General features: G+C 32.8%; 2 protein-coding genes across 5 annotated transcripts; both read left to right on the plus strand.

The window, feature by feature from the left end:
• The first annotated feature begins 110 nt into the window (after positions 1-110).
• On the plus strand, positions 111-2354 carry LOC114758570 (universal stress protein PHOS32-like). Its single transcript, XM_028947627.1, has 4 exons — positions 111-393; positions 507-601; positions 1783-1904; positions 2113-2354. The coding sequence occupies exons 1-4, from the start codon at positions 213-215 to the stop codon at positions 2198-2200; spliced, it is 486 nt and encodes a 161-aa protein (XP_028803460.1). The 5' UTR covers positions 111-212; the 3' UTR covers positions 2201-2354.
• Positions 2355-6212: 3858 nt separating this feature from the next.
• On the plus strand, positions 6213-9761 carry LOC114758554 (lipoate-protein ligase LplJ). Of its 4 annotated transcripts, none has more exons than XM_028947606.1 (4): positions 6213-6532; positions 7012-7250; positions 7684-7832; positions 8210-8326. In XM_028947606.1, exons 1-4 carry the CDS (start codon positions 6351-6353, stop codon positions 8285-8287), a joined length of 648 nt encoding a protein of 215 aa, XP_028803439.1. In that variant the 5' UTR covers positions 6213-6350; the 3' UTR covers positions 8288-8326. The 4 variants fall into 4 exon arrangements, with proteins under 4 accessions (XP_028803439.1, XP_028803441.1, XP_028803438.1 ...); XM_028947608.1 differs by having other exon boundaries at positions 6214-6532; positions 8154-8291; XM_028947605.1 differs by lacking the exon at positions 8210-8326 and adding an exon at positions 9050-9761 and having other exon boundaries at positions 6217-6532.
• The last annotated feature ends 3166 nt before the right edge of the window (positions 9762-12927 follow it).

Below are 12927 nucleotides of genomic sequence, written 5' to 3' on the forward strand. Positions count from 1 at the left end.
ACTCCATACATAGCAGCCAGTCTAAACTTTACACGTGGATGCGACGTCGATTCAGCGGCTCTCACTGGGCTATGCTTTGGATAAATATGGAATCAATCTGGCGGCACGCGAAGCGTATTGTGGCAGCGTTCCAACTTCCAATTCAGCCAGCGCAGGAATTAAAACGCTCGAGCAAGCGATCGTCTGCAACGGTGAGCGAAATCTGAGTTTCTATGGCGACCTCGTCGGAGAAGCAAGTGATGATGGTGGCTGTGGACGAGAGTGAGCACAGTGCCTATGCTCTCGAATGGACTCTCGATCACTTCTTCACTCCCACCCCTAATCCTCTCTTCAAGCTCATTCTTGTTCATGCTAGACCTTCTGCGATCTCCACTATCGGCTTCGCCGGCCCTGGTACGGTACTCCATTTTCTCATCGATTCTTGATTATTTTGATTTTCTCATCGATTCTACTTTCCTCTGTTTTTCAATTCGTCGAAAACTGTATGTAAAATGCATTGTTCGCAGGAGCTAATAACGTTTTGCCCATTGTTGATGCGGATTTGAAAAGAACGGCTGCAACAGTTGTTGAAAAGGCCAAAGAGCTTTGCATCAAGAAATCGGTAATTAGTAATCACTTCGAATACCGGATGTGTTTATTTAACCACCTATTACTACCATCATTCAGTTTCGTTTCCTTCTTGTGCGATTTGATTTGTTCTTTCAGTAACTTCAATCTTTCCCTGAACTGAAGCGACTCTAGCAAGATTTTCGCTCAGATTTATCATACTAGGAAGAAATGAAAAAAAAAAAAAATCTCCGGATTAACTGGTTCCAGTTTCATAGCTTGATTGTTCTAACTCTATGATGGTTCTACCGTTCTACGTTGGATGCGATTTTTAGTGAAGTTGAAAAGACATGGAAGACTGAAAAAAGAACCCAGTTCTTTGATTTTCTTTTGGAACTGCCAATGTCTGTTGATGCATAAATCGTTTGGGTCCTCATTTTCCTCTTTCTTCTTTTTTCCCCCCAAATCTGATGTTCGCACAGGCACAGTTCAAAACTGAAGGACAAAGAAATAGTTTTAATTTATAAAATATTATACTGATAATTTTATAATATGTTAAATCTGAACTATCCATATTTTTTCTTCTATCTGTAAATTTATAGCCTGCGTCACTGCTTTGAAAAGGAAAAAAAAATAAAAACAGTGCGCACTATTACTAAAGAAGAGGTTTTAACTTGACAGTTTTTGTTTGAGAAAATTAGATCATACTAGTAGTATTTTGATATTAATTTTCTTAATATGATTTTGTTTTCTCTGTTTTTTCCTCTTACCGTGGAAAAGACTAATTATATAAAAATCTATCAGCGCTTGTTCTATTTTGGTTTCTTGTGTTGATATGTTGTTTTAGTTTACTATGATGTGTCTGTAGATGTATTTATCCCTAAATTTTTGGATCCTAGCGCCTGTTTGGATTTTAAAAAAAAAAAACAATTTTTTAACAGCCGAAACCGTGATTTTATTAAAATAGTAGTATATCTAAACACTTTGTTAAAATCGAAATCAATTTTGTACATTGGATTTTTTTATAGGTAACTATTACTTGCTTTCCAATTTTACTATTTAATTATATTAAAAAAATCAATCTTATTAATCAATTACATTCAAATTTAATTTTTCTAGCTCAAATCCAAGTCCACCCGATATTTCTTTTGCTCCAAAACAAAAGGTTCTAATGCTGTAGGCTTGAAATACTTTATATATTTATCCTAAGGAAAAATTAAGTGAATGTATCTGCAGGTAAATGATGTAGAAGTGGAAGTAATAGAAGGAGACGCCAGAAACGTGCTTTGCGATGCTGTGGACAAACACCATGCTTCTATATTGGTTGTGGGAAGTCATGGTTATGGAGCTATAAAAAGGCATGTAAATTTCCCTGCCACTAACCATTATCGCAGTTTTATCTTAGAATTTTGGGGAGATTATTATTTCTTTAAATCATTCGGCTGTTGTTTTCTCAACACTTAGCTTAAAATTGTTATGCAAACATCATTAATTAATATAGGAAATTTTTTTTGTTTTAAAAAGAAGAAAACTTCCATTTGACATGCTGATGTTGTGTTCCTGCAGGGCTGTGTTAGGGAGTGTGAGTGACTATTGTGCTCATCACGCTCACTGCACTGTGATGATTGTAAAGAAGCCAAAACCCAAGCACTGAACTGATATGCATGCTTTGGTTGCCTCTAATAAGTACTTCTCAGCTAGATATATATTGATCATAGGGTTCCCAGAACATTCAAAGTCATGGTTGTTCTGTATATTTACCATATCAACTATCAGTTAAGGTTGAATATTGCTATGTTTATAGCAATGTAACTATATATTTAGTGTGTGAATGTTGGGCTGGTTTGTTTCCTTGTTATTGTTTTACTTCATTAAGTGGAGGTTTGGAAATCAGGTAAATAAGCCAATTTTATGTTTTACAATAAAAAAACATTTCTCGCTTACTTCGCACAACCTAAAATCACTTGAAATAACCAGTGTGTTGTATCATGCTCACAATGAAAAAGCATAGTTGGTTTATGGGCAGAAATTGTTTAAATATATTTATTTATTCTTTTGGACAGCGTAAATTTTGATGGGATATTGCTAAAAAGGGCTTAAAAGCAAAGATATTTTGTAAGAATGGATCAGAATTCCCTCTTTCGAATATGGGGAAAAAGTTGGGGGGGGGGGGGGACCCGAAGTTAAAGCTATATAAAAAGGAAGACCAGTTGCAGATTTTTTGGTGTGCAGAATTTGCATACTTTGTCAAAATGTTAAAAATCTACAACTGATTTTCTTTTCTTGGCATTTTTCCTTCCATGTTTTTTAGTGGTGTTTAAGGAAGAGCATTCTTAATTCTTTTTGCCAGATATTTTTTTGCGCTTACAATTTCCCCTAAATTTAATCTGAATAATTTGAAAAAAAAAAACCCACGATATCGCAAAAATGTTTAACGAGTGCAATGATATTAGTTGAATACAGAGGACTACAAAATCTCTTCTTCTTCTTCTTTTCTCTCCTTTAAAGCATAGGTATTCTACTATTGGAGACAATCATATTCAAAACATCATCGTATACTAAATGTGGACACCTCTCCTAATAGATACTCAAATCTTGATTCGTCATGTTACAAGAGATTAGTTTCTTTTGTTAGACCTAAATCGTGTTGACGGGGGATTACAAAATCTTCTTGTGCACTTTTGAGGGCTTATAAATGAAGCCTCTGAGTTCGATGGGCCGCTCATACTTGTCGGCCACTTCGCCTCTTGATAAATATTCTCCATCCATTTTATTTTGAAACGATTCGCATTATGTTGTCACCACTTTACCATTCTTAATCTTTAAGCCTTTCAAATGCCTTTGTGAAATTTCTATGCGACTTCCATTACGAAATATATCAAATTCACTGGATGCTGACACATAGGGGTGTGCAAAAACTCATTCGGTAAAACTAAACCATCTTATGAAATTGGACCAGATCAGATCATATTGGCTGGTTAGAATGAACTGAATTTCAGAGCATGTGATCATACCACTTGATCTACTCTAGGTGCATATTTTGTAATCTGGATGTTACTTTTTATTGTTGTTGGATGTTTTTAGAGATTCTCATAGGTTTATGATTAAGTTTTAGTGTTTCGGAATGATTTCAATACGATTTTAGGCATTTCATATTGTATTGATCATGTTGATCAGGTTGAAATCTTGCTTGTCGGGGAAAAAATGAAAAGCAAATTGAGATCCTGAACTCCTTAAACTAGTCTAGACAGTTCAATAAACCACATCCAATATAGCCTAATCTTAGATTTTTGTTGAATTAGATTAGACCACAAACTGCCAAATCCAACTTAGATCAAGTAATTTAGGTACATTAAGCCTAGTTAACCAATTAGATACCGCCATCCGGATTATTTTTCTTTTTTTTTTTTGTACGGATTATTTTTCTACATTAGCCCTTAACCTCTTAAACCGCAGTTAGCCACTAAAATTTCATTAAAAAAAATAAAAAAGAAAAATGAAGGCAGTAGCTGCGGCGAGTAAAGGTGGGAATCAGGACTGGCCCCTCAGGGCTGGCAGGCTTAAAAGGGCTGGCCCTCCAGAACCGAAATTTCAAAAATATCTCAATTTGCTAGGTCCGGCCTTTAAGCTACAGGCTCAGGGCCGGTCTGTGGGCTTTTGGTCGGTTTGAGAAAAAAGTTATTTTTTATATTTCTCATATTTTTTATCAAAAAAATAAAAATAAACCAATAAAATTATTAATAAAAGACATAAATATGAATAAAATTAAGTCACAAATACAAAATATTATCATATATAAATATTCATCAACATCTAAGAACATCTAAAATATTCATTAACAAGATAACAACATCCAAAAGTTTTATCTATAGTGCAATTGTGCAATAAATAAACACTATCATTAATCTTTTGAAACTTTATCGTAACTTAAATCAATTACTCTTCTTCATAATTATGCTTTTCTTTTGTAACAAAAATATCAAGTTTTTTTTCTTTATAGAAATTTTACTTTTAAATTTTGCAATCTAACTACTATTTTACTTTAAAGTGAGAAACATTATTGTTGAAACTCATAAATTTCTAATTCAAATTATAAAATCATAAGTTATATAAGTATAAAAATACTCTATTATCAAATATATATATATATATAGTTTAAAAATATCAATGCATATAATATAAATCAAATCATTATTAAAGTCCAAATTAACTCATTTTTTAAAAATTTAATTGGATAAATTATTGTCTAAAACTAAATAAATCAAATCATTCTGTAAAATATAATTTTAAAATGATAATAATAACTAAATATTTGAAATATTATTAACTAAAAAATTAATAATATGAGAATTACATAAAAAAATTTAAAAAACAAAAAAATTATAAAATGGCCTAAATGGGTTGGTTCTTTTAAGCTCTCGGCCCTCCAGAGCCTATTTCCCATTTGAAAGGAAAAATTTCAAGTCCAACCTCATAATTTTAGAGTCTAAACAGACCGGCCCGACAGGCTTGACCAGTTTTTCTGACTCTAGCGGTGAGAGAGAGAGAAATCAGAACAATGAAGGGTGAGAGGAAATAATTAATAATTAAAAAAAGGAGCAAGTGAAGGCTAGGAAATGATCGAGTGTCCGGTTGAAAAATAAAACTGTAGAACTTAAAACTCAGGCCTTGAACAACTTCAATTTCCTCTTGTTTAAAAAATAAATTGTCAGTGTGCTAGATAAAAGTTGTTCCTAATGAGAATGATTTCTTTGTATTCTTGAGCTTGTTGAGCCCGTGGAGGAATTTAAGTGTAGTGTCTTGGTAATTATTCTTCAAAGTGTAGCATCTTCATATTTTATTTTACTGTGTGTTTATAGGGTCTCCGTGAAAAAAGCATTATTAAACCAAATACTCCTCCGATCCTTAATATATAACCTAATTGTTGAATTGATGTTAGTTCTAAATATAAGACTTATTTCTCATATTTATCAATTTTTTCTAAATTATTCTTATAGATACTCCCTCAACCATAATTAAATAGAAGAGGACGGAGGATATTAAGAACGGTGTTATAGAAAAGACATGTCATATTTATTATAATTAACTAACTTATCTAATATAATCAGATTAGTAAAATATGTCTTATATTAAGAACTGGAGGTGTATATTGTCAATTCATGAATTCTTTTCCCCAACCCTTCAACAACAAATCAACACAATGGTATAATAGTTAATTGCTTGTGTTTTGGTCTTCTTCTTTTTTTTTTTCCAATTCTTTTTTTAAAGAAAACTATGGGAAAACGCGACAAACATAGAGTATTCGATTCTCTCTGCTTTTCTTGCTAGCGATTTTCTTTTTTTTGGTTGCTAGCGAGTATTAGATTCTCTCTTCGTCTATAAACTGAAAGGGTTCAATAAAAAGAACAAAATTGTGAATAAAGATCTTGAGTGGATTTAGCCAACCGATTTGTATATTCCTTGTATTTGGGTCCCCTTTTTGGGCTAAAAGTCCAAATCCCGAACCCAGTCAAAAGCACTACATTTCACTTCGGCCCAAAGTCCACAGTTCAGACGACGAGGTCGTCAAGTGTCCAAACATTGTACCCAAAAAAAAAGTGTCCAAACATTATTTAAAAAAAAAGAAAGTCTCCCGGCATCAGCCGTGAGCGGTGAGCCCCGACTTCTCTTTGTAGCATTTTTGCTGTTATCGTCATCTCATTTCTTCTCCTACTTCCGAAATAGCATTCTTTCCATTAGTTTGAATTCAATTCTTGTCCACTAGTAGTGGGTTCCTCTCAAAGTTGGAAACAAAGTGCAGAGCTATGGCTTTGGTGGGTAAAGCAAGAGAAGCAGGGATTCCATTGATGAAGCTGATTAGATTAAAAGGGGTTCCTATTTTGGAACAATTGTACTTAGAGGAACGGCTGCTTCGGACTAGTTCAGATAATTGGTGTCTGATTAATGAAGGAACAAATTGCCCTGCCATTGTCATGGGTTTGTCTGGGTATGTTTTCATTCTTTTTATTGGTTCGGCGAATTGAAGTCTGATGTTATTCTTATATTTCCGTTTCAGTTATGCATTTTCCCAATTTTAGGTAGGTTTAAGGATCCAATATAAACTAATATCAAATTGTTGTAAGTTAACCACACCACTTGAAGGACTCATGTTACTGACTTTTTGTTTACACCTATCTTGGGTATAAACTGGAAGGAGTCTATATTATGATGGTTCACATTTATAGTCCGGAACCAGAGGTTGGGTATTGTTGGTCTTCTTTCTTTCCTAATGATATATATATATATATATATATATATATATATATATATCTGTGTGTGTTTGTGTGTGTTACTTGCGAATGGCTGCTTCGCCGTCTGCTGCTGATATGCCTAAGGAGAAGAAAATTTTATATCTTTTATTTCCTGCTTTTGGTAAGAATCAGCATGACAGTGAATTTTCTATCTGAAAGTGGATGTTCTAAATAGGAAACTTTCAGAACTTGTTGAAGTCAGGTCTGTGTTGCGGGATCAGATTCCTGTCATCAGGAGGTTTTCTGGGGGAGGCACTGTTATTGTTGACCAAGGAACTATATTTGTTACTCTCATATGTAATAAAGATTCTGTTCCAGATATTCAGCCCTTTCCTCGTTCCATCATGTCATGGAGTGGTCAGTTATACAGTGAAGTTTTTGAAGGGATTGGTGATTTCCATCTTCGTGAGAATGGTACATAGGTTTCGCCTTAATCATTGTGCTTATTAGTTTTTCAAGTCAATTTAGCTGTCGCGTTCTTCAAATCCTGGGCTTAGATCCAACAAACAAAAATATCATTTTGGGGTTGATATTATACCATTAGGCTTTTAACCATATCGGTATAAAAGACTTGAAAAGTGTTATCCTTTTCGCAACTTGATTTTAATGATTTTCTGTCTGTTCTATGCTCATTGAACAAAGTGTATATGATAAATGTTACACTCTTCACTCTTCATCTTTTTTCTCCTTTTCTATTGATTTGGACTTTTAAAGTAAGCACAAATGTCTAGCATTTGGAACGTTTCTGTATCACTTTCAAGGATCATGTAATGAAGTTTTGATGGAATCAAATTTGTATTGTTTTCAAGAGTCATATAATGGAATGACGATTCCTCTTTCCTTGTAGATTATGTGTTTGGTGATCGTAAATTTGGTGGAAATGCTCAATCTATAATCAAGCACAGGTGGGTCCACCACACATCCTTCTTGTGGGATTATGAGGTCAAGAACATGGCCTACCTCAAGTTACCAGCAAAGGTTCCCAATTACCGACTTGTAAGAAATTATTTTTGTGACTGCTAATGATTTTTCTTTAAAATTTTTGAAATTTTGAAATGAAAATATTGTTGGTTCTAGTTTGATGGAATCAGTCAGTGCTAATTCCTTTTGTTACCTATCTACAATTTGTTGGTTTGAATAGTTATTACTTCTCTAAACGCAGAGCTAAGATATTGCTTATTATCTTTCTGTATAGAGAGAAAAGGAAGGGGATGCTATTCTGCATTATGCCAGTTAAAACATAAAATCATTTTATACTGAATGTTGCCTGTTAAGGACACGTCCAGTGTCTGTAACGTAATTGTTCTCATGTGTTAGTGGTTTTAAACACGACAATGGAAAGTTTACATCACATGATGACATGTTGATATCAGATCAATCCCTATCATTTGCTCAAACAAGGCTCACAAGATATCATTATGAGTCAGCCAATCTTAGAAGCTCAGGTTTGAGAAATGAGAATGAGTGCTCTCCAAAACATGTCGGACTTAAATCTATATATGTTCTTTGATAATAAAATGGATTCTTGTCTTATGGGTTTTGAATGGCCCTTTGCTCTTTCGGAAGCCAATGCCAGCTACAAAGTGCCACCATAACAATACTTTCTTACAATTTCAACGCTCTCTTCTGCAAACATGTACTGATTAAATACAAATGATGCCAACTGCACTTAATTAACTTTTGTATATAAAGTAAATGTGATTTGCTAGCTAAATACATTCATACATGTGCCATATCACGAATAAATTCTTATCACTGTTATAATTTTAGTTAAGCAAAAAGAAAATTTTCTAGAGATTTCTTGTTCACTAGTGATATAACTCGTTGATTCTCATTGAACTGAAAGAAAAAAGATGTTAAAACTTAAAAGAGAGTGAAGTGTCTGCATATATCCACAATTATATATATTCTCAATGAATGGTCTAATCCTCACAGAAGCAAGAAGAGCTTGAGACTGATTTCCGAGAATCTCTGAACTGCATGACACAAGGAATGAGTACTTATATCTGGCGCCTATTCTCTGTATAATGGGCTTCAATGGTCTATCATTGTTTCAGGCTAGAAGCCTATTATTTCGTTCTGCGTTCCTTAGAAGCAGCATCTGTGCCTATTAGGGATATTTTGTTTTGCTCTTTTGGGATCTTCATATTGGCTTTAGGATATGGGAGTTTTTCCTTCATTATAATGGGCTTCAATGATTTATCGTGTTTCAGGCTAGAGGCCACACAGACTTTGTATGTCGAATGAAGGAATTCCTGCCTCGCTCAGAATTTGTACAGAGAACAATTAAGGCAATCAGATCTCGTTTCTCTCTGGAACCTGTGGCCGATAATATTGAAGACATAGATGTTCCCTCTGCAACGCAGTTTGCTCCCAGCACTAGGCTTCTCACTGATCATGACATGAGGGAAGTATGTGCCGCTTCAGTTTGAAAACACCAGTCACTTGTCAGGATTAGCTCCTCTTGTGTAATTTTTTTCCCTCGGAAAATTAATCTTTTAGGCCCTTTAATTTTGACTCAGTTTCTAAACTTTAATTCGATGTAATTTATCCCTAAAATTTTGACTTGTTCTAACTTAATCAATGAACTGACTCAGCTCCTAACTATTTAAAACTTTAGTCCCTATCATGAAATACATGATTTTATTTTTTTTAAAATATAGGGACTAAATTTTTAAATGGCTAAAACTATAATGACTCATAGGATTGAGTTATAACCGTGTCAGCATTATAAGAATTGAGTTGCATTGAGTTAAAGCTCAGATACTAAGTTTCAACTGAGTCAAAATTGTAGGAACAAAAAGATTAATTTTTCTTTTTTTCCCCTTTAATTTGCAATAACGAATTTCATGATTCTCCTTAAAAGTATATTATTGAACATATTCTTTTCAATCCAATCATTATTAGTTTTTATTTGTTGATTTTTACGCCCCTTCTAATGACATGGAGTTTTTATTAGCGAGTGAAGGACAATTTTGCTTGATGCTTAATTAAAGATAAGTAATTTTGTAAAAATTAAAGGGTTAAGATACAAATGTGCTCGAAAAGTTTTCACTCAGAAATACTGGTCATAACAATGTTGCTTTATCCTGTTAAAAATATAATGTTGACCATTAAAATAGTAATGTTAACTATTAAAATAATAATGTTGACTGTTATCAGTTTTAATCGTAGGAGGCAATATTAATATGATTTTAAACTTTTCGGGGTAATTTGCACAAAAAACTTTTAGGTACCCAATGTTTTGGAATGAAAACTTTCAGATAGAAGAAGGCAATATTAATATGATTTTAAACTTTCGGGGTAAGTTTGCACAAAAAACTTTTAGGTAACCAACGTTTTGGAATGAAAGCTTTCAGAATAAATTTGTATCTTAATCCAAAATTAAATTATGAGTTTTGTTGAGACATATAAAGACACACTAAGATTTCTTGAATTTCATGTGTTTCTGGGGCCTATATGGAGTAGCGCTTAAAAGCACTTATAAGTATGTTTTACTTAAATTAAAATAAGACTTGTCTAACATACTTACCTCGTATTCCGTAAATTATGATAGAAAAATCTACTCATAAGCTACTCCTCCGGTCCTAAATGTAAGACCCTTATACTAGTGTGTATAAGGGTCTTACATTTAGGACTGGAGGAGTATTTCAATTAGGCCCCTATTCAATAGGAAGTTAATAAATTTTTTGATAAAAGAACAATTTAATTTAATTCAACCTAAATAAACTAATTACATGAAAGAGCTTGTCAGTGATATTTGGGGGTATTTGGATGAAAACCAAACCATGATTTCAAAAATGCTTTTAAGGTTTACAAGGTAAGTATGTGATTGAGTTTGTCTCGTTTTGCGAAAAAATATTTCTGAGAAATATTTTTGAGGGTTGCCAAATACCCTCTTAGTCAATTTGAGTAAAGTTCAAATAAACTAAACGAGATTTGGTAAAAAAAAAAAAAACTAAACGAGAAAGATGGGCCAAAACATCTAAAACTTGAAAAGAACGAGCAAAGTACAACCAACAAAACAAAAAACTAACCAACAGGGATTGAGTTTAATTGAAGAGGTGAGTCTCTCACAATGTGATGAACTAATATTTGAATCCCCGTCAGGAGAGGTGTCTATATTTAATATTCGACAGTGTTTTAAACAAGAGGATATTTGTGCTTGTAAAAAAAAAAACTAACAACAAAAAAACATTAAAACAGCATAAAGCTTAAGACCAGATCATCATTTTGAAGACCAGGCAAAGAAAGTTGTCAAATATCGAATTTATACAATTAATTAATGAATTCCATCCAAAGGTGAAAATCCCGTCGGACAAGGGGATTTTAAGGTGTTCAATAATTATTATATTCACTCAGCATTTCTAAAATAATCTTAAAAATTGGTTTTAAATCAGTTTAATTAGTAAAAAGTTTTTTCTTTATTTTAAAAACATCAGTTGGCTATAGTATCAAACAAAGTTTTCACTGGTTTAATATTTTTGTCATCTCCAAACTCGACTTACTTAATATTGGTTTAATATTTTTGTCATCTCCAAACTCGACTTACTTAATATTAAATATTCATACCTATTTAAAGTTTTTTTAAAAGATGTGCTAATTTTATATGCTTAACTATATCCAATTAACATAGATTAATTCTTAACTTTATTTGAAAGGTGGCTGTAAATAAAGGAACAAAAACTCTCCACTAGAAGCGCAAATATAAGTCTCTGGTCAAAAAAAAAAAAAAAAGCGCAAATATAAGGTGATAGAATTAAAATTCATTTTGATTATAAAAAAAATTAAAATTCATTTTCTTATTAATAAAAGAATTAAAATTCATTACGTTGTTAAGTATCATCCCATTTGGCACGAAGAAAATTTACATGGAGATAAAAGAAAATAGCACATTTTCCATCATTAAGGGCGTTTGTATAAAAAGAAGATGCTCTTTCTCATGAAAACCAAAAATGCATTCGTGTTGTTTGGATTAGCATTTTGGTAATAATTTTACAATATACAAAGTAAATACATGAGAAAAATAAAGAAAAAATAGCAAATAAAACCCCCCAATATGTGAAATTGCGATTTGGGACTTTCAATTTGGAAAATAGCAAATAAAGACTCAGTCCCATATTGCAAATATAAAATTTTGATGACATGTCTGAAATGCCTCTCGACTAAGTGACAAGTTGATTATAGAAAATAATAAGTTCATTTTAACGAATAACAACTTCAATAGATCAAATCACAACTTGGCTAAGGGTATACCAAATGACAAGTTGACTATGGGAAATGACAAATTAACTTTAACGAATGGCAATTTCAGTAAACCAAATTACAACTTGGTTGAGGGGTATTTTAGACATTTTACTAAGATTTTATATTTGCAATATGAGACCGGGTCTTTATTTGCCATTTTTCAAATTAAAGGTCTCAAATCACAATTTTACATATTAAGAGGTCTTTATTTACTATTTTTCCAAAAGTAAACATATAAAAAAAATTTTGTTTCAATTTATACAAAAGTACTTTTTAAAGTGCTTTTGGTCCCCACTATCTTATGGGGGAACATATTTCCTCGTGTATGAGAAGTCCAAATTGTCTTTGCCCACTAAAGGTTTTTTTTTTTGGGGTCAAGCCCACTAAAGTGTATTATCAGCTATGTCATCATTTAAAGTCATTTCTCGGATAACCGGATAAATTATGAATATAGAAATCAATGTACTATCTCTAATTCATAATATAAGATTTAAAAGGTGTTTGGATGAAAACCAAACTATGGTTTCAGAAGTGATTTTATGGTCTACGAGGTAAATATGTGGAGGAGTTTATCTCGATTTGCGGAAAAGTGCTTCTAAGAAGCACTTTTCAGGGTATCCAAACACCCCCTTAGTTATAGATCAGGGGTATGTATGGGCCAGAATAAACTAGGTTTGCTATCAAACTGATATTTGGTCTAGTAAAGATTTTGGACCAAAAAAAGATAGCTCGAAGTCTGGTTTAGTCCAGTACCACCCTGAGGTTGGGTTGGATTGAACTTGGTCCACTGGATTACCTAGATTGGTCTAGGCAGTTCACGACCTGCACTTATTATATAAAATTT

Source organism: Neltuma alba, unplaced genomic scaffold (assembly GCF_004799145.2).
Source record: "Neltuma alba isolate B1F8T4 unplaced genomic scaffold, ASM479914v2 tig00010736_pilon, whole genome shotgun sequence".
NCBI lineage: Eukaryota > Viridiplantae > Streptophyta > Magnoliopsida > Fabales > Fabaceae > Neltuma > Neltuma alba.